General features: G+C 48.7%; 10 protein-coding genes across 10 annotated transcripts; 5 read left to right on the top strand and 5 right to left on the bottom strand.

The window, feature by feature from the left end:
- Nucleotides 1-468: 468 nt before the first annotated feature.
- On the bottom strand, nucleotides 469-3,873 carry N7509_001113 (uncharacterized protein; the record flags this gene model as incomplete). Its single annotated transcript, XM_056625750.1, is given in 3 exon segments — nucleotides 469-1,461; nucleotides 1,475-3,519; nucleotides 3,756-3,873. The coding sequence occupies 3 exon segments, from the start codon at nucleotides 3,871-3,873 to the stop codon at nucleotides 469-471; spliced, it is 3,156 nt and encodes a 1,051-aa protein (XP_056494332.1).
- A 573-nt stretch (nucleotides 3,874-4,446) lies between these two features.
- Nucleotides 4,447-5,634, bottom strand: N7509_001112 (alpha/beta-hydrolase; the record flags this gene model as incomplete). Its single annotated transcript, XM_056625749.1, has 1 exon — nucleotides 4,447-5,634. One exon carries the CDS (start codon nucleotides 5,632-5,634, stop codon nucleotides 4,447-4,449), a length of 1,188 nt encoding a protein of 395 aa, XP_056494331.1.
- Nucleotides 5,635-6,323: 689 nt separating this feature from the next.
- On the top strand, nucleotides 6,324-6,965 carry N7509_001111 (uncharacterized protein; the record flags this gene model as incomplete). The annotated part of the gene is made up of 1 exon (XM_056625748.1): nucleotides 6,324-6,965. The coding sequence occupies one exon, from the start codon at nucleotides 6,324-6,326 to the stop codon at nucleotides 6,963-6,965; it is 642 nt and encodes a 213-aa protein (XP_056494330.1).
- A 185-nt stretch (nucleotides 6,966-7,150) lies between these two features.
- Nucleotides 7,151-9,104, bottom strand: N7509_001110 (CDC2/CDK family serine/threonine-protein kinase; the record flags this gene model as incomplete). Its single annotated transcript, XM_056625747.1, has 8 exons — nucleotides 7,151-7,838; nucleotides 7,898-8,092; nucleotides 8,141-8,354; nucleotides 8,408-8,435; nucleotides 8,488-8,642; nucleotides 8,703-8,799; nucleotides 8,862-8,943; nucleotides 8,995-9,104. The coding sequence occupies 8 exons, from the start codon at nucleotides 9,102-9,104 to the stop codon at nucleotides 7,151-7,153; spliced, it is 1,569 nt and encodes a 522-aa protein (XP_056494329.1).
- A 687-nt stretch (nucleotides 9,105-9,791) lies between these two features.
- On the top strand, nucleotides 9,792-10,013 carry N7509_001109 (uncharacterized protein; the record flags this gene model as incomplete). The annotated part of the gene is made up of 2 exons (XM_056625746.1): nucleotides 9,792-9,887; nucleotides 9,948-10,013. The coding sequence occupies 2 exons, from the start codon at nucleotides 9,792-9,794 to the stop codon at nucleotides 10,011-10,013; spliced, it is 162 nt and encodes a 53-aa protein (XP_056494328.1).
- A 295-nt stretch (nucleotides 10,014-10,308) lies between these two features.
- Nucleotides 10,309-15,144, bottom strand: N7509_001108 (uncharacterized protein; the record flags this gene model as incomplete). Its single annotated transcript, XM_056625745.1, has 17 exons — nucleotides 10,309-10,604; nucleotides 10,655-10,803; nucleotides 10,858-11,008; nucleotides 11,062-11,107; nucleotides 11,171-11,294; nucleotides 11,347-11,579; nucleotides 11,639-11,773; nucleotides 11,826-11,908; nucleotides 11,961-12,447; nucleotides 12,501-13,417; nucleotides 13,471-13,602; nucleotides 13,659-13,725; nucleotides 13,775-13,909; nucleotides 13,962-14,303; nucleotides 14,366-14,896; nucleotides 14,962-15,001; nucleotides 15,053-15,144. The coding sequence occupies 17 exons, from the start codon at nucleotides 15,142-15,144 to the stop codon at nucleotides 10,309-10,311; spliced, it is 3,960 nt and encodes a 1,319-aa protein (XP_056494327.1).
- Nucleotides 15,145-16,318: 1,174 nt separating this feature from the next.
- On the top strand, nucleotides 16,319-17,905 carry nap1 (histone chaperone NAP1; the record flags this gene model as incomplete). The annotated part of the gene is made up of 6 exons (XM_056625744.1): nucleotides 16,319-16,365; nucleotides 16,448-16,527; nucleotides 16,603-17,325; nucleotides 17,391-17,527; nucleotides 17,571-17,777; nucleotides 17,855-17,905. The coding sequence occupies 6 exons, from the start codon at nucleotides 16,319-16,321 to the stop codon at nucleotides 17,903-17,905; spliced, it is 1,245 nt and encodes a 414-aa protein (XP_056494326.1).
- Nucleotides 17,906-18,704: 799 nt separating this feature from the next.
- Nucleotides 18,705-23,813, top strand: N7509_001106 (type V myosin; the record flags this gene model as incomplete). Its single annotated transcript, XM_056625743.1, has 7 exons — nucleotides 18,705-18,839; nucleotides 18,939-19,071; nucleotides 19,125-19,314; nucleotides 19,380-23,247; nucleotides 23,307-23,380; nucleotides 23,436-23,650; nucleotides 23,710-23,813. 7 exons carry the CDS (start codon nucleotides 18,705-18,707, stop codon nucleotides 23,811-23,813), a joined length of 4,719 nt encoding a protein of 1,572 aa, XP_056494325.1.
- A 73-nt stretch (nucleotides 23,814-23,886) lies between these two features.
- On the top strand, nucleotides 23,887-25,220 carry N7509_001105 (non-canonical purine NTP pyrophosphatase; the record flags this gene model as incomplete). The annotated part of the gene is made up of 7 exons (XM_056625742.1): nucleotides 23,887-23,936; nucleotides 24,072-24,390; nucleotides 24,488-24,561; nucleotides 24,660-24,804; nucleotides 24,893-24,929; nucleotides 25,015-25,076; nucleotides 25,152-25,220. 7 exons carry the CDS (start codon nucleotides 23,887-23,889, stop codon nucleotides 25,218-25,220), a joined length of 756 nt encoding a protein of 251 aa, XP_056494324.1.
- A 219-nt stretch (nucleotides 25,221-25,439) lies between these two features.
- N7509_001104 (nucleoside triphosphates FAP7) lies at nucleotides 25,440-26,274 on the bottom strand (the record flags this gene model as incomplete). Its single annotated transcript, XM_056625741.1, has 3 exons — nucleotides 25,440-25,647; nucleotides 25,765-25,913; nucleotides 26,092-26,274. 3 exons carry the CDS (start codon nucleotides 26,272-26,274, stop codon nucleotides 25,440-25,442), a joined length of 540 nt encoding a protein of 179 aa, XP_056494323.1.
- Nucleotides 26,275-26,759: the final 485 nt, after the last annotated feature.

Genomic DNA, 26,759 nt, shown 5'->3' with positions numbered 1-26,759 from the left:
TTATCTGTCCTTTTTGACCTACGGGGTAGGGCTGTTGCTAATCGAGTTCGCGATAGGTTACCTACTCCTCAACCTACGGCAAATTAAAACAGATCTTCATTTGCATCGAGATCTCGCCAGGATGCATTCTGCATAGTCATCAATCTAGGGGATAGCGCAAGCTAGAGGCCCTATGATAATTGCGAGTTCTAGCACATAAGCGGTAGGGTTCATCTACTTACTTTATCTACATATCCCAAATCATTTTACATAGCGACCTGCATTACGACGCTGCTAGACAATTATCAATGCCATATGACAGACCTGCTTCCTATCCAGTAACTAGTAATCATACTAGTAATATTGAAGTTGCGCTTCTCGGGCGACTCCACCCGGTTCCTACATACTCTTAGGACAATTGGCCAACTGTAATAAGTCATTTTTGAATATTTGTACCTAAACTATATGATTGTTTAAAGTTTCCAGTCCCTAGAACCTAGATACACCAGCATTTTTCAATATCCTTGCCTCTTCTTCAAACCCTTTCTCCAAAGCAAGATGGAGAGCTAGAGAATATCTCTCTCTATTTGTTTTGACATTAGAATCGGCTTCCAATAGGATTCGCATCATATCAGGTCTTCTATTAAAACAGGCAATTTCCAGCGGAGTGGTCTTAAGACCAACATTTGCATGAACATTGGCTCCAGCCTCGATGAGGATCTTCGCGGTATCAGAACTCCCACACATAACGGCGGCATGTAACGCACTGCCATGCATACCTCCATGGGCATTGACATTGACGATCTCATCAGCGTTTAGTATCATCGTCACACATTCAGCATTCCCGCGACAGGCGGCAGCCTGGAGAGCAGTTCCATATTTGCCCCCTTTCAGCCTGACATTAGCTTTGGCCTCTATGAGACACTTCAAAACAGCGATGTTACCATCGTATGCCACAGCCTGTAAAGCGGTTTCGTGTTTCCCCCCTCTTTGGTTGACATCAGCGCCAAATTCCAGTAGGAGCTTCACCAAATCAAGATCGCCCATCGACGCAGCATTTTGAAGAGCCGGGGCTTCATCCTTTCCACCTGAATGAACATCGGCATCAGCTTCCAGCAGTATTCTCAAAACTTCAACGTTCCCCCAAACTGCGGCAGCCTGGAGAGCTGACCCATATTTGCCTCCCTTTAAATTGACGTCGGCGTGAGCGTTTATTAAGCACTTAACAATAATGTCACTCCCCGAAGCTGCGGCGGCTTGTAGAGCGGTCTCATATTTACCACCCCGTTGGTTTACATCGGCGCCAAAGTGTAATAGGAGCTTAACGCTCTCAATCTCTCGATTCCGTGCAGCCGCCTGTAGCGCAGTTCCGTATTTCCCTCCACATAAGTCAACCTTGGCACCAGCATCCAGAAGAATTTTGACAACGTCAGGGCCCGCGCAAAATGCAGCTGCCTGGAGAGCTGTGTTGAATTTGCCCCCCTTTTGCATTGACGTTGGCTTTAGCCAGTAATAAGATCTTCACAATATTGGCGCTCCCTGAAGATGCAGCAGCCTGGAGAGCAGAGCCATATTTACCTCCCTGAAAATTGACGTTGGCACCAGTAGCTTTGAGTAGCCAGACCATGTCCCGCTGACGCTTAAAAGAGGCTTCTTGTAATGCAATGTCAATCTCGCTGGCTGCTTTCGAATCCTTTATTTCGTCCAAAAGCCATCGAGCGATCTCCAAATTGTCATACTGTATGGCCAAAAGCAGTGGTGTCTCATCGCGCTTGTTCTTTACCATGCAGCTGAAGCCTCTCGATCGCAATGATCTTGCCAGTTCCATATGGCCGTATTGAGCTGCGATATGCATGAGAGTGCTACCATTAGAATCCGTCTCTGCGTCATTTTCTGTCTTTGAAGTGAGAAGAACTTCTATTATATCGTTCATGTTGACGGCGGCCGCTATGTGAACGAGCTTTGAATTCTTTGGGGGGCATCTGGAAGTATCAATCGTGTAATAAATCCTGAACCATAGGTCAAATATGCGTTCGAGCTCTCGCAGGTCATCCTCTAGATTGTTGGTACGCAAACTCTGGGCTTTTCCAGCATGGACGAAAAGATAGGTGACTGCGTAGTGGATAAATGGTCGGCCTTGAAGGACTTCCTCTTTCTCTTCTTCAATCCACAGTTGTTCTGCCCTGTCGTCTTCAAACTCGCGTACTTCCAATCCTTTTAACAGCTCAATGGTGAGATAGTCCAAGCATGATCGATAGAGTGTTGCCTGGCATTCAAGAATAATCTCATCACCGGTGGCCAATAAGGGTCTACCTCTGACACGAGCAGCCAACCAAGGCAGTCCCTTTTCACACAAAAAGTCGTTGACAGATTGATGAATGACTTGTATAATCTGTCGGTTGTCTTCAACGGATACAAGTTCAGCTAGGCCACCAGAAAGAGCTTTGATTTTCGAGCCAAAATTCTCTGCTTCGAGGGCATATTCCAAGCCATTGTATCCCTTTTTGGCATGTGTCGCCCGTGCGTTAGAAACTGTCAGGGCGTACCGAATTTCGAGCAGAGTCAGAGGTCTTTCGGCTAGATACACCCACTGAAAAAGTAGAAAGGATTGAGCCCAATTCCAGTCCGTTATAACATGGTCCAAAATGTATTGATAAGTGTCATTCATATCTTCTCGCGGGGTTGGAACTTCTTTCAGCCAGTTGAAAACGACTTCAGGCGAGTCTCCCTCTGCAAGCTTTTGCTGAACAAATGGCAAAATGACGCAGGCCCATTGGAACATGTTTCCGGCTTGTTCGATCAATTTATCTGCCAGCTGCTGACCACGAATGGCCGGGCTCGTAGATAGATGGTCTTGCAAGTAATTGGTGATATCTCCGTGATTATGATTTTCGACTGTGATCTCCACAGCAGGCCGAGAGCTCGGAACTGGATAGTGCCGGCATGAGATGCAAATTTTGAGCTTGAGATTTTCTTTCTCCGCACTTGCATTCAGTTCATGGAAGTAAGTTGCCAGCCCCAGAGCCGATGTGGCTCCAGCTTCGTCCAACGCATCGACAAAAATGACCACCTGATTTACGGAAGCCGAAGCAAGAACAGCTTTCTGGAATGCTTCTTCCAATTGTGATTGGGACAATTCCCATTCATGTCCAGGTCCAACATCAAGCCCAACATTCTGTTTGTAGAACTCGCGAACAGTTTTGCGTATGCTCTCATCACGATTAAAGATTTGGTAAAGCAATGATCTGAGCATTCCAAGCTGCGTGTGTTGTAAATATTTGCCCCTGGCATAGAAGAAAAAGTTGAGGTGAATGACATGACTCTCTGAACGTGAATAGCTTAACTGCTCATGCAGAAAGACCATCAAGGTAGATTTCCCAGTGCCTGGCTTTCCCTTGATCCATAGCAGACCGGAAGTACTTGCCATCCATGATCGGTATTTCTCCAAACCCAGTACCCACTGGCATGTGTTTTTATGTCTTCTTCTGATGTTTGCGTGTCGACTCCTCATTCCATCGAAGGTCAGTGAGTTGAGGATCCCTATAAATCTGATGAGAACCAATCTGCAAAATCACGACCAAGGCGGCGCATACTGAAGTCCAATTCATCCAAGCCTATAACAAGTTAGCACTTAATTAAAACGATGAGGATTTCTTGCAGTTTACGATCTGCTCAAGGGAATCCCACCTTCCCTTTGCTGAAGTTGGAGGAAATATTGATTGACTGTCTTTTGTTAATAATCCCATTCTATTTAATGCTCCAATGTAGTAATATACCGGTATTATGCTGTGTTCCGCCACCAGTGTTGTTGTTCTGAGAACCAGGGCCAGTATTGGCGAATAGTGACCCTTGACCTTCATTGGAGGCAAGAAGATGGCTTTCGAGTTGACTCATTTTGTTTCGAAGTACGCACTGTCTACCCTTTTGTTTAATTCAAGGTACCATCACTGATGAAGTGGAATTTGAATGTGGGGTGGACAGTGAATGAAGTTGCGACGACGCGGGGTGAAAGTATTTCAGTCCAGGGCGAGTGAGACTACCAGAGATACGAGGAATGGGTGGAGTTGACTATAATATGTACATGAATCCATCCTACTAGGGTGTTACAGTTAGCGCCTCATTTGTAATGGAAGTATTCTTGGTACATAACTCCCCCCCCACTTTAGCAAACGATGTACATACTACTAGTTTTTACCACCCCCTCCTGTTTTAGCCTTGCCGATCCTAATTTGATTCTGCTATTCCGTACTCTAGATATCAATAAAAAATATGAAACTTAACCATTAGGAAGGCCTATTCAAACTATTTAATGACTTGGATGATTTGCATGATTTGCATAACTAACCGGCGATAAAGAGGTTTGGTCGAAGGCATCGATGATTGCAGCGCTACAGGTAAGAATCCAAAAAAGTGGTAGTGATTATATAGTCAAATTCAAAATCTGGTTGTTTCTAAAAGGCAACCTAGCTAGGATAGCGAAAGACCGTTAACCGTGCCGTTAAACTGATACCCAGCACCACTGTTACTATTCTGAGTACCAGGGCCTGAGTTAACGTTCATTGTTCCTTCTCCAGAATTTCGAAACGTGAATTTGGATATATCTTCTTCCGGCAAAGACGAAGAGTTTGAAGAGGGAGACAGATTCGTAGTACTGCATTTGATAATTAGAAAGCATGCTGACGGACGATAAAACTTTTTAGCACCATACCTCAGTTGCGAGCTCCATCTCTGAAGCTCCCCCAGCAATCTTTTGAACCCAGTTGCTTCAGATGATTCAAATTTCACCATTTCACTGTGGTTTGCATGAATACTGATTGAATTATATCCATACAGAACTGCCGACTCTTTGGGTACTACCTTTCCAAATGTAGACAAAGGAAGCTCTTCGAAAAAACAAGTCACTTCAAAGCTTCGACCGCTTCCTTGCAAATTCCGTACCATCTCCAGAAATTCAATCTGGAGAGATTCAAGAAGTTGATTCTTGGTTTCCAGAACATCAAGCAATGATTTGTTACTAGACTTCACAAATCCCAGAGCTGCAGCGGGTATCTTCGTCCAATTAGCCATCCGAGACCCATCATGGGGCGTGCCCATAAAAATGACGCCCTTTGTGGAATCAAAAATCTCTTGGAGATGGGATTCAGGATTATTTCGAGATAGAAGAAGTGCCTTCTTGCACACCAGGCCGCCGAGGCTATGAGCCACGAATATTATAGGTCTTGATGAGGCATTGCAAGACGCCCTATCAGTCGTCAGGTCATGCAAAAGGTTCGTAGCATGGTCGATTACTCGGTTATTTGAAGCGACAGATTTTCGCAATGCATAAGCGTCATACCCGTACGTTAAAATTCGGGCTTTGCTGATAAAGGCCGGCAGCAATGTTTTCGGCCAAGGCTCCTCCTGTCCATGAGGCGTCCATGTCTTCCGCCGGTCTCCAGTCAATCCATGAAGAAAGCAAATATCAAGTTCCGCCTGGGGAGCATTGTATAAAATTTCAACCCCATCTGGGAATGATGATTCAGATGGTTTGTCTTGCGCTATTACCGTGGTGGTTCCTGGTTGCATTGACGAATCAGGTAAAATCTCGCAATTTTCGACCGTATCTGTCGTAGAGCGTCGGTTTATCTGCTTCGTAAAAGACTTAAATCTCTGCATCATATAAATCGTGACATGTCAGATCAAGTTGGCGGGATTTCAGCTCAACAAGTATCTGAAGGCGGGAATCTTAGTCTCCCAAGACGAACTTCGTTCAACCAACGACGCTCATAGCCTGCACATTTATGGAGTATGCGTTTCAAAATATGCAATTGAATCACAGCGCTAAGTTCAACTTGGGTTGGGGGCGAAATCGCAGTAGCAGTACGTTTTCTTCCAGCGTCAAAATCACACCGACTCAAACAGTATGCAACTTAATTCAAGTCTCATATATCATCGTCAGGCTATATTTATATCCAGGCCTGAGAATACAGCTGTCGTGGGGGTGGTACGATAAATTCTGGCATTTCTGGACAGAGAGAAAGAGGGGGTTCATTGGCTTGAATTGAAGTGGGGATAATCGAGATAATAGTACTTTTGACGACAGGGGGTCTTGGTCTTGGTTTTGCCTGGGTGTTTCTGAAATGCTGGTAATTTTAGATCGGCGTCTAAATCTCGCTCAAGTATGCTAATTAAAGCAAATATCCTGCTAGGTAGGAACCTACAAAATCCCCGTGCATCCAGGACTTACGCATCGGACTGGTGTCTTACTTTCCTGTGCTATATTTTGAAAAGGTACACTCAGCTACTTTTCATTACAAATTGAACCTCTCTACCGGAGCTATCCCGCAGATCATACTACTACCATTATGCTTGCCGAAGCCATGCCTTCACCCAACCGCACTCAAATAAGAAACTCCCTCAGTGATGCAATACACACCCTTTCAAAGACCGAAGAGACTCATGAAAATCCCACCAAAAATCTCCCTCCTGTCTTCAGCAATACAGCCGTTCATATACCACTAGTCCAAGCAGTTCTTACATCCTGTAAAAGCCACGTTAAAACATGGTCTGCACAGGATGAACAATCTACCCATGAAGTTGGTAGGATTTTAGTACAGTGCAATAAGAAAGTGACGAGACTGGACGATATCTTCCAGGGTGTCATTGAAAGCTCCGATGCGGTGCAGCAGTATCCAAGAGTTGCGCAAGGCATCGGATTGGAGATTGTGATGAGAGATATCCTTCAAAATGCGATTGAACTGGCAATGAGTCCACTCTTTGCGAAAGACAACGCGATTAGCTCGCAAATTGAAGAATTGGGGGAAGCATTGCGACAGGTCAATATGATACCTTCCTCGTTGCCTGGGGTCTCTCATAAATTCCACAATTCTGGGTCGGGTTCTATGCATGTGAACACTGGAAGCGGGTCACAGAATAACAATACGGGCAAAGGGTTTCAGTTCAATGGGCCAGTCAACGGCTTGAACATTGCGAGAAATGGGGTTTGATAGGGGGGGTTTTATGGGATATTCAAGAATTATTTGCTATTCTTTCATGGTGGTAGAATAGCAAGTGCTACTTTATCTAGTAAATCCGAATTCTAAAAGTTTCAGGTATTATTTTCGCTACATAGGAAGACCAAGACCTGCTAGGGTTACGTAGAAGTACATCGTTATGGGCACCATGCCCAGCATCATATTTGGCCTCTCGGCCTATCATCGACTCGAGTCCCGAAAATTGGGACTTCTACTTCTCCGCCGTGGCGGCTCTCGGCGATAATCACGCCGATTGCCGCCATATTCGCTACCATCTCGCGGACGATCCGCGGGATTTCCATAGCTTGGTACATAGGAGTCGAGATTACTGGTTGGGTATCTTGCCCGGGACGATCTCCTTGCCCTTGGTTATTGAATCGGTCCCGGTCCCGGTCCCGCCGCTGGTCCTCCCGTCCACCTCCTTCATATGGTCGATTGGAGGAAGTGGGAGGGCGCGGTGGAAGGCCGTTCGTTCTTTGTGAGGGTGGGAATGGGCCGCGTCGGTATTGGCCCGGTCCTCCTCCGGGCCCATTGGGCCTTCCTCGGGCTGCACCCGGGATCCGGGGGTTCTGTGAATTTGGTCGAGAGCCAGAGCTGGCCCAACCTCCATTGGAGGAGGGATCGGCAGAGCCAACGGGTGGTGCTGGAGGCCCTGGGGCACGTTGTTCTCTGAACTTTTTGCGGTCGAGTTCGTGTGAGTCGGCGAATGTAGGGATTTCGCCGGGGTGTAAGGGTAGAGGGGGTGTAGTAAAGTAAGGATGTTTGAGAGCGTCGATGGCGTTGATTCTTTTTCTCCAGTCGAGCTTGAGAAGTTCGCCAAGTAGCGAAATGGCAACGGGGTTGAGTCTAATAGATGTTAGCCATCAAATATACTCACTAGAAGTGAAAAGGGACCATCAGCATACTCCTTGAAGGACTCAGCGAGGTTTCCGCGTTTGTTGCCGAAGTTTTTCACGCCCTCGCAGCCCGGTAGGTCGCGCCAGCCGGGCATGTTCTCATCATTGGGAGTTCCCACCATGCTGAAAATCAGCTGGGCTTGGTTGAGATCGCTGCTTCCAGAAAGGATCGGCTTTCCTTTGAACATTTCACCGAAGACACAGCTATTCTTATCAGCAACAGAATATACAGAATGGAGAAAAATTGCTTACCCAACTCCCCACAGGTCGATGGCGGTTGTGTACCGCCGCAGCGAAAGCAGCAGTTCTGGGGGTCGGTACCATCTTGTGACGACTAGTGCGGTGTATTCTCTCTTCGCCTCCCCGCCGCCCTTTCCAGGTTGCGGAGGGGGCTCGTCGTATGGCCGAGCCAATCCAAAATCGGCTATTTGAAGTATACCCCCATTGCTAATGAGTAGGTTGGCAGCTATTCATGTCATATTAGCCAAGCCGCGGATGTCAATTTGGATAGTTACACACCTTTCATATCTCGGTGCAGGATGTTGTTCTACAAGGAAGTCAGACATTGATATTCCAGAGTATAGGCCGGGAAATCATACCGCGTGCAGATAGCGTAGACCCTCAAGCAGCTGCATCAGGTAGCATTTGATCTGGGGCTCCGTGAACTGAACAGCTGGGTTCTCCAAAAGTCCAGAGAGATCGTGCTCCATGTACGGCATAACCATGTACATGCTAGGCTTTTTGCGTCCCTCGCCTAAAATTGTGTCAAAAAAGCTTCGGTCAAGCCATAACGCACGCATCTAATGATGCTCACCTTTGCTCCGTTCAACAGCCATTTCATTGAGTTGCAGGATATTCTTGTGGGATAGAGCTTTCAGCAGCTTGATCTCTCGAATTGCAGTGATGGGAAACTTGAAACGGGAGTGGAAGTGGTTAGCCTTTGAACCGAATGTTCAGATGAATGGAAACTCACGCCTTCCTTCTCATGATGCATGAGGATCTTCTTGAGCGCAACGAGCGAATTGTCCTTCTTAGCTCGCGCTTTGTAAACCTCACTGAACAAATCGGTAAGCTAATGTGAAGTCAAAATGACCGCAGATACCTACCCAAAGGTTCCTTCTCCAAGCTTGCCGAGGAATTCGAAGTCACGGATGCTGCCACAACCAGGGAATCGCGGCTGGCCATTGCTGTCCCTCTCCAGCGATCTGGCGGCCATTTTGTCGGCTCTGTCCACCTCTGTAATGTCGAGGGTAGGGTATCACGGCTCGTTGCTTGGTGTAGGAGTTCAGTCCGAGTATTCCCTTCTTCGAGTGTTATCGATGGACATTCAAAGGTATCCGATACGCGAAAGGTAAGGAGGGCGGCGGTTTGCGTCGGAGGAATTCGGTCTCAGCTTCCGCGTGAGACTCAAGTGTTGAGGTCGAGATATTTAGGAAGGAAGCAAGTATCAAAGTAAGAGTGACGGGTCAAGAGGAACTTGAAGAGGGAAAGAAGTACAGCATGCGGCGGGATTTCGCATCGCCGATTGCCGTCCTATGGTTATGAGAGAGCTCAGCTAGGCGGAGACCACTCAAGGGCCGCTTTGAAGGGGGGCTGGGAACTCTCGTAGTGAATGGAAATCAAACACGGGTGCTATTATCTTTGATACAAAGAGAAAGCAGTGAAAAACGCCCAAGACGCCCTCGAGTTAGCGTGCGACTGGCAAGGGCCGCAACCTCGAAAAAGCGGCGTGCCGTCACCGGTCACGTGGTCGAACCTCTGAACTTCAACCCGCCGTCCTCCTCCGATTCCGACGACAGCATCTGCCTCTCGTGAAGCAATCATCGCCACCGACAGTGAGTGCTACTCGATTCAACCCCTTGAATGTTCGACACGGTCTCGCTAAACACAATTGAACTCAGTCATGGCTGGCAAATCCTCCCACCCCATTCACATCCACCCGGTCCGACCGCTGTATCGATTCACTGCCACGGCATTGGGCGCCAGCATGTGGTTCTTCGTACGACTCACTGTTCCTTCTCCGACTCAGAAATATGCTAACCCGATCTCGCTTTTCTAGCTGATGTACCGCGCGAAGAAGGACGGCGCTGTCCTCATGGGCTGGAAGCACCCTTGGGACCACTAGACGACTCTCATCAAGACTGTGTGCCCGACCCTGAAATTTGACCGACGGCCCCAACGCAATTGAGCCCCAATCAACCGCGGAGTCGCCGGAGTGCTCCATACCACTTGTTTTTTTATCGTTTGAGAGAAATCCCTCGCCATTAGCGGGGCAGGGAAGTTGAAATGTATTATACCATTTCTAGATGAACAATGCGATCGTATCAGAGCGCAAAACAGAAAAACTTCTTCTATATTCTTGGTTTTTTGTAACAGAGGTCTATTTTAGATCTAAATAGATACAAGGCTGTCATGTATATCTAGAGATTGTACAGTCGCATCTCCTCCAGGAGGACTTTGTACTGGCGGCGCTTCTTGTGGAAGCCGGGTTGCACCCGTGCGCGGATATGGCCGAGCATGCGGGCAAGTCGAGGGAAGACAATACTCTCCGCGGACCAAGCCATCAAGAACATACTGAGTGCCAGGACCACCAACCAGCCTCTGAATCCATCCGACATATAGGTCAGCTGCATCACGTCGGCTACCCACTCAGATGGGCGGAAGAGCATGTAGCAGCCAATCAGAACGTCGATAATAATCGTGCATAAGTATGGGGCTATGAAAGGTCAGCGAGGTATTCCTTCGGTGGGAGGGAGTTTTGCTTACCATTCATCGTCATTGATTGGCGGAATGGTGGGCCAACACTCATGACAATGCTAGTGAGAATGTACTGGAAACACGAAAACAAGAACAGTGATGTGTTCTGTGAATTCACAATGTTGCTTTTCTCCAAGTCTAGCTGAGGAGGTAGATACCTATACAATAGTTAGTAATCGCGCTTAATTACCCGTGAAGAGAGGTTAACATACCAGGATTGTCTCTGGACGGTTGCAAAGACGATGAGCTGGGCCAACACCACAAGGGAAATTTGTCCAAGCAAAGGCGTCAAGACCTTTCGTGACACCAGATCAGCAGTCGGTCTCTTCCGTGAGAGAGTTGGATAAGGCCCAGTCCAGCCCACTGGATGAAGTTAGTAAATATGATTCCGATTTGCGAGGCGCCGTGTCACTTACTAAAGATCGCTATCGGCATAATGAGAGCCAGATCAATAAACAAAAACTGTATGATTTGGTTAGCTTTTTTTTGCCTGGTCATGTAGTGTCGTATCAATTCTCAACATACCTGGAAATCACCAAGATTCGAACCAGAGGTATAAAGGAAGCTGACGGATGAGAATTGAATAGCCGAATAAAGACTCATGAACTTGAAACAACAGAAGCTCGTCACCAGAGCAGCTCGGCCCTCCCTATTGAAAAGGTTAGTTTAGTCTTCGAGTCGTTGGAAAGTTTTTCACATACCGAATCAACTTTGGCACGCAGGAAATATCGAATTGCCGGCTAGTAAAAGGGGCGGCAACGGATGCTTCTGCGTCCGAAAGCGAGATACCCACGTCCGCGGCCTTCAAAGCACCACAGTCATTGGCACCATCTCCACAGAAACCACAGCAGTAGTCAATTGACTGGAGCTTTTCAACAAGTTCATGCTTCTCGTCGGGCGACATTCGAGCGAAAACCTTCCCGCTGACCAAGATCTAAAGACAAGTTTTACAATTAGCAAGTAATACTGCAAGGCGCGAGAGTCCAAACTTACCCTCCTCAGTGTATCTTCATTTCCGTAATCGATCATCCACCGGAATACGTCACCAGTCACAGCGAGGCAATATTTGCGTTGTTGGAGCCCATTTCCGGGGATAGATACATCATTTGAATTTGAATTTTCCAAAGGCTTGTAATCGGTTAGCAGTGGCATTTTATAAAACAAAAGAAGAAAATCCTACCAAAAGTGTTCTAGGATCCAATCTAGCATCCGGGTCGTCGACACTCTCCCAGATTACAGATGTTTTGTCACCAAGGCCAGGATCTGTCAACTTCCATTAGTACAATTCGGTATGGTCCAAGTTCCAAAAGCTCACCTTCAATTAGATGCGGAATGAAACACTGTTCATTCGCACCGATCATCTTACACTCCCGGGCCACGCTGATAGCAGTTAGAATATTGTCGCCCGTGCACATGGCATTGCGAATGCCAGCCTGGTTCAACTCCGAGATAACTTGAGCAGTCGTAGGCTTAAGCTTATTCTCGAAAATAATGAATCCAACAAACTCAAGGTTACTCTCAACATCAGCCCGAGACAACTTTTGAACCTTCATCCAGCTCAGTTTGCGCTCGTATTTAGTGGCGCAGGCAATAACACGATAACCTTTGTGGGTGTAATGGTTCAAAAGTTCATCGTAATCGGATGGGAGAGACTCGGGCACACATATGTCCCGGATGCTCTCTGGGGCACCCTTCACAAAGAAATTCGCGCCGTTATCTCCGAATTGTCGAACGACAACACTGGCACGGCGAAGATGAGAGGCGAACTCGAAATTGCGCAGAACTCCAAGCTCGACGGGAATCTGCAATGGGATAAATTAATGAAAGCTCAGACTTGATCTGATAGGGAACTTACATTCGGTCCATGAGGCTGGATTTGGCCCACGTGGGTCGAAGGCGGCCGCGCAACAGAAGGGCTAATGGTGTCAAAATGGGCACCGGTCTGCTCTGAAGAGCTACTGCCACCCTCTTCGTATGACCAACCAGTAAACTGGAACATCTTGACATCAAGTGGGTCACCAAGCAGTTCGTCGTCCACAACTCTTAGAGAATGGCAGGTCGCCATGGTGTAAATCATCTTTTGCTGCTTCTCAAGATCATATTCTGAGTTTTCAGACGATGAGGTGAGAAAAACACCAGCAGTTGTTTCGGAAAGTAGCTCGGAGAATTTGTGACTGCCGCAGACTATTCTTCCACCCAGAACATCCAAGCCGTCTTCGGTGAGGGTTCCGGTTTTGTCAAAACAGACAATGTCTAGCTTTCCGCCCACGTTGACTTTCTGGGGACTAATACAAAAGATGTTCTGCTTCTTCAGCCGTGAGAGTGCAAAATTCGTGCCAATAGTAAGAGTCGCTGGTAAAGCTGGTGGGACGACGATAGTAATCAGATCGAGTGCTCGGACAACGATAAGGTGCCAGGCAAGACCGAGCCGGATAAAGTTGATGAACGAGGCAATGAAACCGACCAGGGCGACGATCCCCATGACGGCAATGTAACGGAAAGAATCGCGGTAGAACTTGAAGCCATCTGGCTTAGGGAAAAGCATCGAGCGAACCAATGCGCCCTTTGTAGTCGCAAATCCAGTCCTTGCAACGACAGCCAGCGCAACGGCCTCATCATCGTCCACGTTCTGCGGCCGTCTGGCTCTGATAATTTTCGTACCGCTGAAAAGGAAGTGTTTGGCGATATGGGGGTCCACGGAGGGGGCGCTGAGGTCCAGATACCCGAGAGCTTCGTCGGTGAATGGGACCTTGGACACGGGGACGGATTCGCCTATCTCTGCATCAGTATATTGTTTGAAGATAATTCGCAATATGTGTACAGACCAGTCAACATGCTCTCGTTCACAATGGTGTCTCCGGATAGCAGAATGCAATCACACGGGACCAAGCTGAGAGAAGGATCGGAAAATTCAAAGACGTCGCCGGGGACGAGATCCTGGGAAGACACCGAGCGCCCTGTGGGGGTCAGTAAATATGCTAATAGCAAAATGCCTGGCAGATGAGTAACTTACAAAATCCGTTTCTTAACACGCGAAGGTCGCATTCAAAAAGAGATATCTCTCTTAGTCGCTTCATGGTCTGGAGACGATTAAAATCCTGTTCAAAACCTGAGAAGGCTGAAACTTACCGATCTCGTCTCCAACACAGTAGTTGCAATACTGAACACGGAAATGAGGAAAATACAGACAGCATAATAGTAGTACTCGTCCATCGACCAAAGGAGTAGACTAGCCACCTGGAACATATAGAACGGATGAAACGCCTATAGATGTCAGTAGGCATCCCCGCCGGTTCTGGAGGTGGATTCTGCTCACCTCGTCCATCAGTAGCTGTGGAATATTCTTCTGCTGGATATTGATGTTGTTCTTTCCAAAGATCTGTTCCCTGCTGTCACGCTCATCCGCATCAAGGCCACCTCGCATAGCCTTCGCACTAGTCCAGGAGTGATCTTTCCAGCCATTGATCAAGGAGAATTTGTCTTCGATAGGATGATAGAAGAATCGAAGATATCTATAATCCACGTAGCGCAGGGACCCAATCGTAGGGTCAAGGTCTTCATCGTAAACAAGGCCCGAGTTATTCATGAAGACCGTGGATAGCGGACGTCCGTAGGATTCGCTGTCTATACTATGAACGGTAAATTGGTTCCATTGATCCTGTTGTATGTCAGTCGATGTGAACTCGGACGATGAAAGGGTAGGTGTTGATAATGCCGTACTTCAATTGCAATCCACTCGCATTTTGCCAAGGGAGTAGCCTTTCCAATCATCCTGACCCGCCATCGTGGGAACCAGCGCAACAACAAGTACGCAAGACCACCAGTCAGTATACACAAAGCGATGTAGAGAGCGAAGCCAGCCTTGCTGGTGGAGAATCCCGCGAAGACTGCTGTCAAGTCTTCCGATGTGATATATACTTTTTGGTTAAGTCTGCTGCCCGAGCGTCGGTCTCGACCATATGAGCTCGCGGATAGGATACGCGACAGGAGCGGGTGCTCAGCCGAGTCCCGAGACAATCTCTTGGAAACGAAAGATCCTCGGTGAGACTCGAGATCGGGCTCTTCAACACCATGCATGGATGATTCTTCGATATCGCTACCCTCGTCGATTGCATCTTCGTTGGACCATTCGGCAAAATCTTCCTCGTCCTGGAAATATGTGAAGCTCACGTTCGAGTCGGCGCGGTTTCGACGGTGCATAAAAGAGACGACACTAGACGGGATGCTCTCCGAAATGGGACCATCGAACACCTATTTCATCGTAATCGCGGGTCAATGGAGCTCAACAATTGCTAGGGGCCACAGCTTAAACGTACCTCGTTCCGAGCCATCTCCACATCCGATATCACACTCACGCTATGAGTTGATTAGTGAGGGTTATAGAATGGAGCTGAGCGGATGAGATACCTGCTGCGCAGCGAGTCACGCCGGAGACTCGATCGTCGCATGGAAAGATCCATGGGACCGAGATCCGGGGGGAAATCCGGTCGACTGCCCATAGTGAAGAAGGGTCTGGGGTTCGATCCCAGATCTTCAATTTGAGGTGGAAGATTTGATCCACCGGGCGGGGGTGGTCAAGGGCCTGACAGTGGGTTGAGCGGAGGTGATTACTAGGTACAGGAAGCCTCCATTGAACTCATGATACCCAGTATAGCGAAGAAGCAATATAGGGAGGAGTCTTACCGCGGAGCGCTGAACTTGTCGCGAGGGGCGATCGGCGACCTCACTTGATAGCCGGTCACGTGGAGATAGTGGCAGATTTCCCATGCCTGAAGGGCCCTCCCCGACTGGTGAAACTAGGCGGAGGATGTCAGACACGCCGATCGATCTGCCAAGGATTGGGGGTATCAGAAGTAGTAATCATTGAGTAGTGACTAGATGCTATTGGTGCTAATTTCGAGACTGTTCTAAATCATATTGTATATAGTTGATTGCTCAATTTTAGTAATACTCGCTGCCTCCGCATCCTCATAGTACCTAGGTAGTTGGTACTAGTACGGGTCACGGTACCGTACGGTAGATATATATATTCAATCTTCGTACGATCTACCCTCTACTATGTAGGTCCTCAATATTCTAAAATAGCTTAGTGTCTCCATCTGCTAAAAACGATTGGATCTATACCCCGATCCAATCAAGACTCAAGATATCCTAAGCAATTTCCCTACGTATTCTACTTTGAACTGACTATGCAAAGAATACTACCTTCTCTAGACGGGTGTTTCTAAATTTAACGTGGTGACGAGTATTTTGGCCACTGGTGCAAATCGATGGAACCAGACCCTCTGCTAGCCTACGACCGGGTGGCGTTGGCGTGTAGCCTCGAGCATAATTAAAAAATGAAGGTACATATAGATTGATTAGAATTTATTTGTCAATAGGAAAGTGGTCATCAAAAGTAAATGACTTGATAATCAAAAGAGGGGGTAAGGTCAAGGGTAAAATAGTGTATGGTAAATCTTGTTGGGAGGAGTTTTGCACTCAACCAGGCGTTCCCGCCAAGCCCCCTCCGGGCACCGGCGCTAAGGGGATTCCCACCACATTAGGATCTCTTTTGCCCTTCCAGACTCATAAGGGCGTATCAAACTCTTCCCCTCTCATCCACCTCCCCCCCCTTTCCCCTTTTCTCTCCTCCCCCTCTCTCATTCCCCCTCCCCTTCACCATCGTTCACTATGTCTGAACCCATCAGGAATAAGAAGGCGGACTTCCCGGTCGCACCGTAAGGATTTTCTTTATCACACCCTTCCCCTCCGACCCGCTTATCATCTCAGGAAAACACTGACCCGAAGAAAAAAAAATAGGACCCCGCAAAACACACCGGCTAACAATGCCCCCATCTCCTCTCACGCTCAACAGCCCGGCGTGTCCAGCATCAAGGAAGGTGAGTGTTTATCTTCACATATACCCCCTCCCCCGCTCACCCCCGCGTCGTTGTTCTGACCGCTAGTCTCTACAGAGACCCTGGACACCGCGGCTGCCGCGTCCCTGTTTGCCCGTAACCCAGCTCTGGTCTCCATGATCCAGGGTAAGCTGGGCCAACTCGTTGGCCGTTCATCTGGTTACATCGAATCTCTCCCCCCTGTTGTCCGCCGCCGTGTCGCTGGTCTGAAGGGTATCCAAAAGGAGCACTCTAAGCTTGAGGCTCAGTTCCAAGAGGAGGTCCTCGAGCTCGAGAAGAAGTATTTCGCCAAGTTCACCCCCCTGTACGAGCGCCGTTCCACAATCATCAACGGTAGCGCCGAGCCTACCGAGAAGGAAGTCGAGGAGGGCAAGGAAGATGAGGAGGAGGACGAGGAAGATGAGACCAAGGACACCGAGAAGAAGGAGCAGGAGGATGAGTCCGAGTCCCCCGCTGCTGGTATCCCCGAGTTCTGGTTGTCTGCCATGAAGAACCAGGTCTCACTCGCCGAGATGATCACCGACCGCGATGAGGAGGCTCTCAAGCAACTCACCGACATTCGCATGGAGTACCTCGACTGCCCCGGATTCCGTTTGATCTTCGAGTTCGCCGAGAACGAGTTCTTCACCAACAAGACCATCACCAAGACCTACTACTACAAGGATGAGAGCGGATACGGTGGTGACTTCATTTATGACCACGCCGAGGGCTCTAAGATTGACTGGAAGGAGGAGAAGGACCTGACTCTCCGCCTTGAGAGCAAGAAGCAGCGTAACAAGAGTATGTTGAACTTTGTGCTTTCTTCTGCCTGATATGACTGGTGGAACTCTTCTTCTATGTTCCAGAACTGAAGCTAACCCATTTCCCCCACCTCACAGACACCAAGCAGACCCGCGTTGTCAAGATCAGCGTGCCCACCGAATCTTTCTTCAACTTCTTTTCCCCACCTCAACCCCCCACCGACGAGGACGATGATGCGTCCGTCCGCCAGCGACATCGAAGAGCGCCTCGAGCTGGACTACCAGCTGGGCGAGGACATTAAGGAGAAGCTGATCCCCCGCGCCATTGACTGGTTCACCGGAGAGGCTCTTCAATTCGAGGAGCTGGGCGAGGACATGGACCCCGAGGAGTTCGATGACGAGGATGATGAGGATGAGGATGATGATGAAGATGATGAAGATGATGAGGACGAGCGTGGATCCGCTTCCGTGGAGGACGACTCAGATGACGAGGTATGTATTACTGGACTGGTGACTGGTGACTGGCGAGCAGACGCTTCTTGAGATCACCGCTAACGTTTGATATCTAGGATGGCACTTCCAAGCCCAAGAAGGAGGCGGCCGAGTGCAAGCAAAACTAGAAATGACAAAAAGAAAAGCAGCCCCGCGGCGATGCTCGATGCTGATGCTGATACTGATGCTGAATGCTTCATGGACTTCGTGATTGATGTTATTGCTATGTTTCCTTTTTTTTCTCCCCACTGATGCCTTTTTCTCCCTTGCACTGCGTGATCTGTTCCCTGTCTACCTAATATCTCTCAATCAATCGGCATAATCAGTGAGTAATCCACCTGCAGCTACCAGGTTGGCCAGGTGATAGAACGCGGTAGGGCTCTAGAATCTCGAATGAACACGGTAGAACTATCTGATAATAATTACATATATTATGCATACAAATAGACTTGTATAAGGAGTGTACATGTGTATACACATACTCCGTACCTGTGTACTCTATGTACTCCATGTATACACATGTACTCCGTACATGCGTTTAGTCTAAGGCGGTGACACTGTGGGGGTGTGGCGCGGCAACCCCCAGTTAGTCCCGAAGCTCCCTTCAGGGGCTTCCACTCGCTAAATGGCCAGCTGTCAAGGGTGATTTTTACATCTCTCCCCATCACCTTAACGTCTACTTCTTTTCCTTGTTTCATTTCATTTAATCGGACAATGAGCCGATGAGGGGTTCCCGTGAGACTCCTTGTCTTTGGACTTCTCCGTGATTGATTTACCCTTTTTGGTCGCCCCCGGTTTCCCCGATACAATACCCACCCCAATTCACTTTAGACTTATTCGCATCTTCCCCAACCACCTCCCACCACCTTCCACCCTCTCTTTTTGTTTTGATTGCATCCGACACCAACACCACTCGACGTGGAAGCCATGGCGCATATCTACGAGGTCGGAACGAGGGCCTGGCAGCCTGACCCCACGGAGGGCTGGCTGGCCTCAGAGGTCAAGGATAAACTTGTGGATGGAGATAAAGTGCAGCTGATTTTCGAGCTGGAGAACGGAGAGGTGCGTTATCAACATCGCGAGAGTGGTTTTTCCCTGCTCTTGACGTTGACCATGAGCGTTGTTGAACATTGAGCTGACTGGTCTTTTGTTACGGAGTAGACGAAAACAGTGGACACAACACAGGCCGAACTCCAGGTCGACAACAATCCAAACCTTCCCCCGCTCATGAATCCTGCGATGCTCGAAGCGAGCGAGGATCTTACAAACTTGTCGCATCTGAATGAGCCAGCCGGTTTGTTTCGTCGGAAAATGTTGCCTTTGGACCACCAACTGACACCCCCGCAGTCCTCCAGGCCATCAAGCTCCGATACGCACAGAAGGAGATTTACACATACAGTGGTATTGTCCTGATTGCGACGAACCCATTCGCCAGAGTGGATTCGTTGTATGTACCGCAAATGGTGCAGGTTTATGCCGGGAAGCAACGTGCCTCGCAGGCACCCCATCTGTTCGCAATCGCCGAAGAAGCTTTCGCGTAAGGAACCACCACCCTCGAAATCTTTCTACTGGAACTACTTAGGCTTACATGTGACTGTGCAGGGACATGCTCCGGGATGGAAAGAACCAAACGATCGTGGTCTCTGGTGAATCCGGTGCTGGTAAAACTGTGAGCGCCAAATACATCATGCGTTACTTTGCGACTCGCGAGTCTGCCGAGAAGCCTGGCAAATACAGCTCCAGCTCAGCTGGTGCGATCAGTGCGACAGAAGAGCAAATCCTGGCCACCAACCCGGTCATGGAAGCCTTCGGTAACGCTAAGACGACCCGTAACGACAACTCCTCCCGATTCGGTAAATACATCGAGATTATGTTTGATGATAAGACGAACATCATTGGTGCGAAGATTAGAACCTACCTGTTGGAGAGATCGAGACTGGTATTCCAGCCTCTGAAGGAGCGCAACTACCACATTTTCTATCAGCTTGTGGCTGGTGCATCCGATGAGGAGAGGCAGGAGCTGGGTCTCTTGCCCGTGGAAGAGTTCGAATACCTCAACCAGGGTGGCACTCCCATCATCGACGGTGTCGATGACAAGGCCGAGTTTGATGCGACTAGGAAATCCCTGGCCACAATTGGTGTTCCGACTGAGAACCAAACTGAGATCTTCCGTGTGCTGGCAGCCCTTTTGCACCTAGGTAACGTGAAGATCACTGCGACCCGTACCGACTCTCAGTTGTCTGCTTCAGAGCCTTCTCTCGTCCGAGCTTGTGAAATGCTGGGCATTGATGTCAATGAGTTCGCGAAATGGATTGTCAAGAAGCAACTTATCACCCGTGGTGAGAAGATTACCTCCAACCTTACCCAGCAACAGGCAATCGTGGTTAGAGACTCCGTTGCCAAGTTCATCTACTCGAGCCTCTTCGATTGGCTGGTGGACAAGATCAACCGCGGTCTCGCAACTGAAGAGGTTATCAACAAGGTGGTGACGTTCATTGGTGTTTTGGATATCTACGGTTTTGAGCACTTCGCCAAGAATTCGTTCGAACAGTTCTGCATCAACTATGCAAACGAGAAGCTCCAGCAGGAGTTTAACCAGCACGTGTTCAAACTTGAACAGGAGGAATATGTTCGGGAAGAAATTGATTGGACTTTTATTGACTTCTCCGACAACCAACCCTGTATCAATTTGATCGAGGGCAAGCTTGGAATCTTGGCTCTTTTGGACGAGGAATCCCGCCTTCCCATGGGATCTGATGAACAGTTTGTCACGAAGCTACACCACAACTTTGCAGCCGACAAGGAGAAGTTCTACAAGAAGCCTCGATTTGGTAAATCTGCGTTCACCGTCTGCCATTATGCAGTTGACGTGACCTATGAATCCGACGGTTTCCTGGAGAAGAACCGTGATACCGTCCCGGATGAGCACATGGCAGTGTTGCGTAACTCCGCGAATGATTTCATCAAGGAAATCATTGAGACAGCTACCTCGGTTCGGGAGAAGGACTCGTCTTCTACTCCCTCCAAACCTGTCGCAGCCGCCCCTGGCCGCCGTATCGGCGTTGCTGTCAACCGCAAACCCACACTTGGAGGAATTTTCAAGTCATCCTTGATTGAACTCATGGGTACCATCAACTCCACCGAGGTACACTACATCCGCTGTATCAAGCCCAACGAGGCCAAGGAGGCCTGGAAGTTCGAGGGCCCGATGGTCTTGAGTCAGTTGAGAGCATGTGGTGTTTTGGAAACAGTCAGAATTAGTACTGCTGGCTACCCTACTCGCTGGACGTATGAAGAGTTCGCGATCCGCTACTACATGCTTTGCCATTCGTCCCAATGGACGTCGGAGATCCGCGACATGTGCCATGCTATCTTGCAGAAGGCTCTGGGCGATGCCACTTCCAAGAAGGACGACAAGTACCAGTTGGGTTTGACCAAGATTTTCTTCCGAGCTGGTATGCTGGCGTTCCTGGAGAACCTGCGCACATCCCGACTGAATGAGTGTGCGATTATGATCCAAAAGAACCTGCGATGCAAGTACTACCGCCGCCGCTACCTCGAAGCTCGCGAATCGATCCTTTACACCCAGGCTTTGGTTCGTGGGTTCCTCGCAAGACAGCGGGCCCAGGAGATCCGCCGGACCAAGGCTGCGACCGATATCCAGAGGGTCTGGCGTGGTTCCAAGGACCGCAAATGGTACAACCAGGTCCGGAAGAACTTTATCATGTTCGAAGCTGTTGCAAAGGGTTTCCTCTGCCGTCGCAACATCATGGACTCCATCAATGGCAATGCTGCTAAGGTGATCCAGCGTTCTTTCCGCTCTTGGCGCCAATTGCGGGCGTGGCGAGAGTACCGCCAGAAGGTTGTTGTTGCCCAGTCCCTTTGGCGAGGTAAACAGGCCAGAAAGGATTACAAGAAGATGCGTGAAGATACACGCGATCTCAAGCTGATCACCGTCAACCTGGGTGAACAAGTCAGAAAGTTGCTTTCAAGCAACACAGACCTGAAGGAGCAGAAAGACTTGTTGAGCGCACAAAATGACTCGCTGGTCTCGAAGCTACAGATCCGTGATAAGCAATTGAATGAATTCCGATCAGCAAGTAAATCAGGCGAGGCTGACAAGAAGACCCTCCTGTCAGAGAAGAACCAGGCTGATCACAACATTGTTCGGTTGGAAACGGAAATCGCTAAGTTGCAGACCACCCACGCCGAGAACCTGGACAACATCAAGCGCCTCGAAGTGGAGTGGGAGAAAACCAGCACCGCCCTTCGCGCAGCTGAGGAGCAGCTGGACAGCCTCAAGCTAGTCAATGCGGAACACGAGGAGGAGAAAACTGGTCTCCGTGTCCGTGTTTCCCAGCTCGAAGAGGAGTTGGATGTTGCCAAGCGAACGATGCCTGTCAATGGCGTCAACGGCGATGCGGCACATGGCACTGCTGTCCCTCCTCCTGCCGCCGGTTTGATCAACCTTGTATCATCGAAGAAGCCCAAGCCGCAGAGGCGGAGCGCTGGCGCGGAGAAGGTTGGTTCGGACCGGTTCAGTGGAGCTTACAACCCGCGACCTGTCTCGATGGCTGTCACCGGTCCTGGTGCTGCTCGCAATGCCGCCGCCACCTCGCCTGGTCTGGACTCGGTCGAGGTAGAGCTCGAGAACTTGTTGTCCGAGGAGGAAGACCTCAACGAGGAGGTTGCAATGGGCTTGATCCGCAACCTCAAGATCCCTCTCCCAAGCTCAAACCCGCCCCCGACAGAGAAGGAGGTTCTCTTCCCTGCCTACTTGATCAACCTCGTTACCTCGGAGATGTGGAACAACGGGTTCGTCAAGGAATCCGAGCGCTTCTTAGCCAATGTGATGCAGTCCATCCAACAGGAGGTCATGCAACACGAAGGAGAGGATGCGGTCAACCCCGGCGCCTTCTGGCTCTCGAACGTTCACGAGATGCTGTCTTTCGTCTTCTTGGCCGAGGATTGGTATGAAGCCCAGAAGACCGACAACTATGAGTACGATCGTCTGCTGGAGATCGTTAAGCACGATCTGGAGAGCTTGGAGTTCAACATCTATCACACCTGGATGAAGGTGTTGAAGAAGAAGCTGTACAAGATGATTGTTCCGGCCATCATTGAGTCGCAGTCCCTCCCTGGCTTTGTGACGAGCGAAACGAACCGTTTCCTTGGAAAATTGCTTCCCTCCAACAGCAACCCCGCCTACAGCATGGACAACCTCCTCAGCCTGCTGAATGGTGTCTACCGGGCGATGAAGGCGTTTTACCTGGAGGACACTATCGTCACACAGACCATGACCGAGCTATTGCGTCTGGTTGGCGTGACCGCATTTAACGACTTACTCATGCGCCGCAACTTCTTGTCATGGAAGCGTGGCTTGCAAATCAACTACAACATCACCCGAATTGAGGAGTGGTGCAAGAGCCATGACATGCCCTTGGGAACGCTGCAGCTAGAGCACTTGATGGTAGGACACTCCCCCTACCTTCATAACGTTCGAGAATCATATGCTAACCATTCTAACAGCAAGCAACGAAGCTTCTTCAGCTGAAGAAAGCTACCTTGAATGATATTGAGATCATTCAAGATATCTGCTGGATGTAAGCATACCCCACCGCGCCCCATCTTGAGCATCGCACTGACAATATCTTCTAGGCTGTCGCCCAACCAAATCCAGAAGCTCCTGAACCAGTACCTCGTCGCAGACTACGAACAGCCCATCAACGGCGAGATCATGAAGGCCGTCGCCTCCCGCGTCACAGAGAAGAGTGATGTGCTCCTCTTGACTCCGGTCGATATGGAGGATAGCGGTCCTTACGAGATCGCCGAGCCCAGAGTCATCACGGCTCTGGAGACTTACACACCATCCTGTATGTTGACCCAAACACCCGCAACTGCGAACTGATTACTGACTCGATTTTTAACACAGGGCTCCAAACCCCGCGATTGAAGCGATTGGCCGAGATTGTCTCGGCCCAAGCTATGGCGCAACAGGAGAAACTGGAGATAGAGAACGGGGTGTTGGAGGAGTGATTTAGTTGTACATTAGAGTTGGATTTGGATTTTCCTTTGTGAGCTACGGATTACGACCTGTGAACATCTCACCATGACCTTACTATCTACACCCAGGACCTTACCCGGGGTGGACCAGGACCGGTTTGATTTTCAATTGATACATAGAGATGCATATGATTCCGCCTTTTATGCGAATTATGATTTTTTTTCTCTTTCCTACCTTTTCTCTGTGAAATTGAAACTGAAATTTCGTATTTGATTTGGTTAAAATTGTAGTAGCGCAGCCGGCAAGCGGTGTCCACGTCGCGGGGGAGCCAAAATCAAGCGGCGGAGTGGGAGTGGAGTGGGGAGCATCCCATCCCGCCGCAACTCAAACTCAAACCCTACCCTACTCTTTCCTTCACATTCAACACAACAGCCCATCATGACTCTAACAAAGGTCAACTTCATCACCGGCAACAAGAACAAGCTGACCGAGGTCCGCGCTATCCTCGGCAGCGTGATCGAAGTCGATAACCAAGAAGTGGACGTTCCTGAGATCCAAGGCACGATCGAGGAAATCGCTAAAGAAAAGGCGAAGCGCGCTGCTGAAGCGGTAATTACCCCCTGTCCTGCCTGGCCCTGAATATCTATATTTGGGGAAAGAAAAAGAAAAGGAAAAGAAACTAGACTCATGTTTCCTTTTGGTCTAGATCAATGGGCCTGCGTTGACTGAGGATACTGCTTTGGAATTCCATGCTCTTAAGGGCTTGCCGGGTCCTTATATGTGAGTTAATTTCGTTGTTTATGTCTTGCTCTTGCTCTTGCTGTTGTACCTTCGAGTTGAGTTGAGTTACTAGATACTAATATTTCCGTTCTGCAAAGTAAATCTTTCATGGAATCCCTTGGTCATGAAGGTTTGAACAAAATGCTCGATGGCTTTGAGGACCGTGGTGCTGAGGCTGTCTGCACCTTTGCTTTCTGCCGCGGACCTGGAGAGGAACCTATTATTTTCCAAGGTCGGACTGTTGTGAGTATTGAGATGAGATGACTATGACTATGACTATGACTATTCCTCTTGGGTCATTTTGATTTCAAAGTTCTAACGGTATAAACAGGGCAAAATCGTTCGTCCTCGTGGCCCGACTAACTTTGGTGAGTCCATCCCCCATTCCCCATCCTCAATGCATGGATGCATGTTAGTCTTTCTTAAATCTAGTATTACTAACGAAAGTTTAAGGCTGGGACCCAATTTTCGAATATGAAGGTCAGACATATGCGGAGATGGACAAGGAAGCCAAGGTAAGTGAAGAAAGAGAGAAAACTTGAAGGTGGCCCCCCAATCTTCCGAGACAAGTTATGCTAAAACATAAGCAGAACAAGATCTCGCACCGGTACAAGGCTCTGGTTAAGTTCCAGAAGTGGTTGGCAGAGGGCCAGCAGTAAGGGAACAGCATGATTATGATGAGTATGAGTATGGGCATTTGGTATGATATTGGTATGGGTATATAGAAAGACCAATCGAAAGACCAAAGCGAAATCAAGATGATCATAGACGAAGACGAAGAAACAAGATCCAAATCAAAATCCAAGGACTAAAACTCCACCATACAAAGCACCGATTGTGTATGTATGTATGCAGTAGCATTCACATTCAACTCCCAATTACTCCGCCTCCTCTCCCTCGGCATGTTGTTTCTTCCAAGAATCGACCCAATCCGAGATACGGCTGCAATTGCTCTCGACATCGCCATCCTTCTCACTATTCAGTTCCACCACGATCTCTTCATCGTAGGATTCACGCGCTTCTTCGAGGAGAACGCCAAAGATCTCGGCGTCTAGGTTCTCTTGTAGTTTTTCTTCGTGGTAGCCTCTGTAAATGAAAGTTGGTTAGCCTAAGCTGCGTCATACATGCTGATCGTACGCAGCGCAGCGCACAAAGAACAATGGAAGGATAGGGAAAGGAAAGGAAAGGAACGGGGATTATTACCGAGAAGAAAGACGATCATAGAGCACAGTTGTATCGGGACAGCGGATAACAACAACAAGATCAATCCAGGACTTGGGAAACATGTCGCAAGCGTGCCAATCAATCAAGTAACCACCCTGAAGCACCTCATCTTCAATAGCATCGAGTAGCTATTCCCGAAAATAACCATTAGCCCACTGCCTTCCTCAATCTTTTATAATCGTTCACAGGAATCGCAACCCCGCCACCACCAAAGTGGGGGTGAAGAAAGCAAAGAAAAAAAAAGCCGCAACACGACTACCTTGACCATGGCCATGGCCAAAGGGAGAAAGGGACAAAAAGCCATACCTTATCCTCATCAACAACCCAACTCTTACGCTCCTCATCATATGACTCGTAGCAATCGCGCTCCTTAGCAACCTGGTTGACGGATAGGTGCTTCAAGCCGATATCCTGCGCTAATTGCTCGCAGTGAACGGTTTTGCCGACGCCCGGGGTGCCGGTAACGATGACATTTGGGGTGGTGCGCATATTGCGATTGTGTGTTTGCTGTGGGGGCGAAAGAAAAAATAAATCGAAAGAAAAGAAAAGGTAATGAGTATTTGCTTGGTGTTTAATGTTCCCCGGATGCGACGAAATATTATCTCGGATTAAGGTTTGTCCTGGTTATCTTATCGACTACGCCAAAGCCTTAATGTAAGGTCTAGGACTGTAAGGTACGACTATAGGTAAAGTGGCAGTATGGACTTAGAATGGAGATCGAAGGGGGGGGAGTCATCTTAAAGTTACTGAAAGTGCATAATTCATTATTCAAATGTTGCCTGTACATTTTAAAAAAAAATCTACACCATAAGTAACTCGAGGGGATTTTGTATGTTTATGCAATAGGATTTTGATTTCGCGAGTCCCAGGGCGGTCAGTTTTGATGGTCCCAATTCCAAGGCGGAATCCCGTCAACCACGGCATTTTCAAAATGATCCGTGAAAGATCAAGAAAAAAAAACAACTTAACAAAAG

The sequence above is a fragment of the Penicillium cosmopolitanum genome (genome assembly GCF_028827165.1).
Source record: "Penicillium cosmopolitanum strain IBT 29677 chromosome Unknown utg000003l:1.0-3747932.0:1.0-3751027.0, whole genome shotgun sequence".
Classification (NCBI taxonomy): Eukaryota; Fungi; Ascomycota; class Eurotiomycetes; order Eurotiales; family Aspergillaceae; genus Penicillium; species Penicillium cosmopolitanum.
This window is presented reverse-complemented; position numbering and strand designations above follow the sequence as displayed.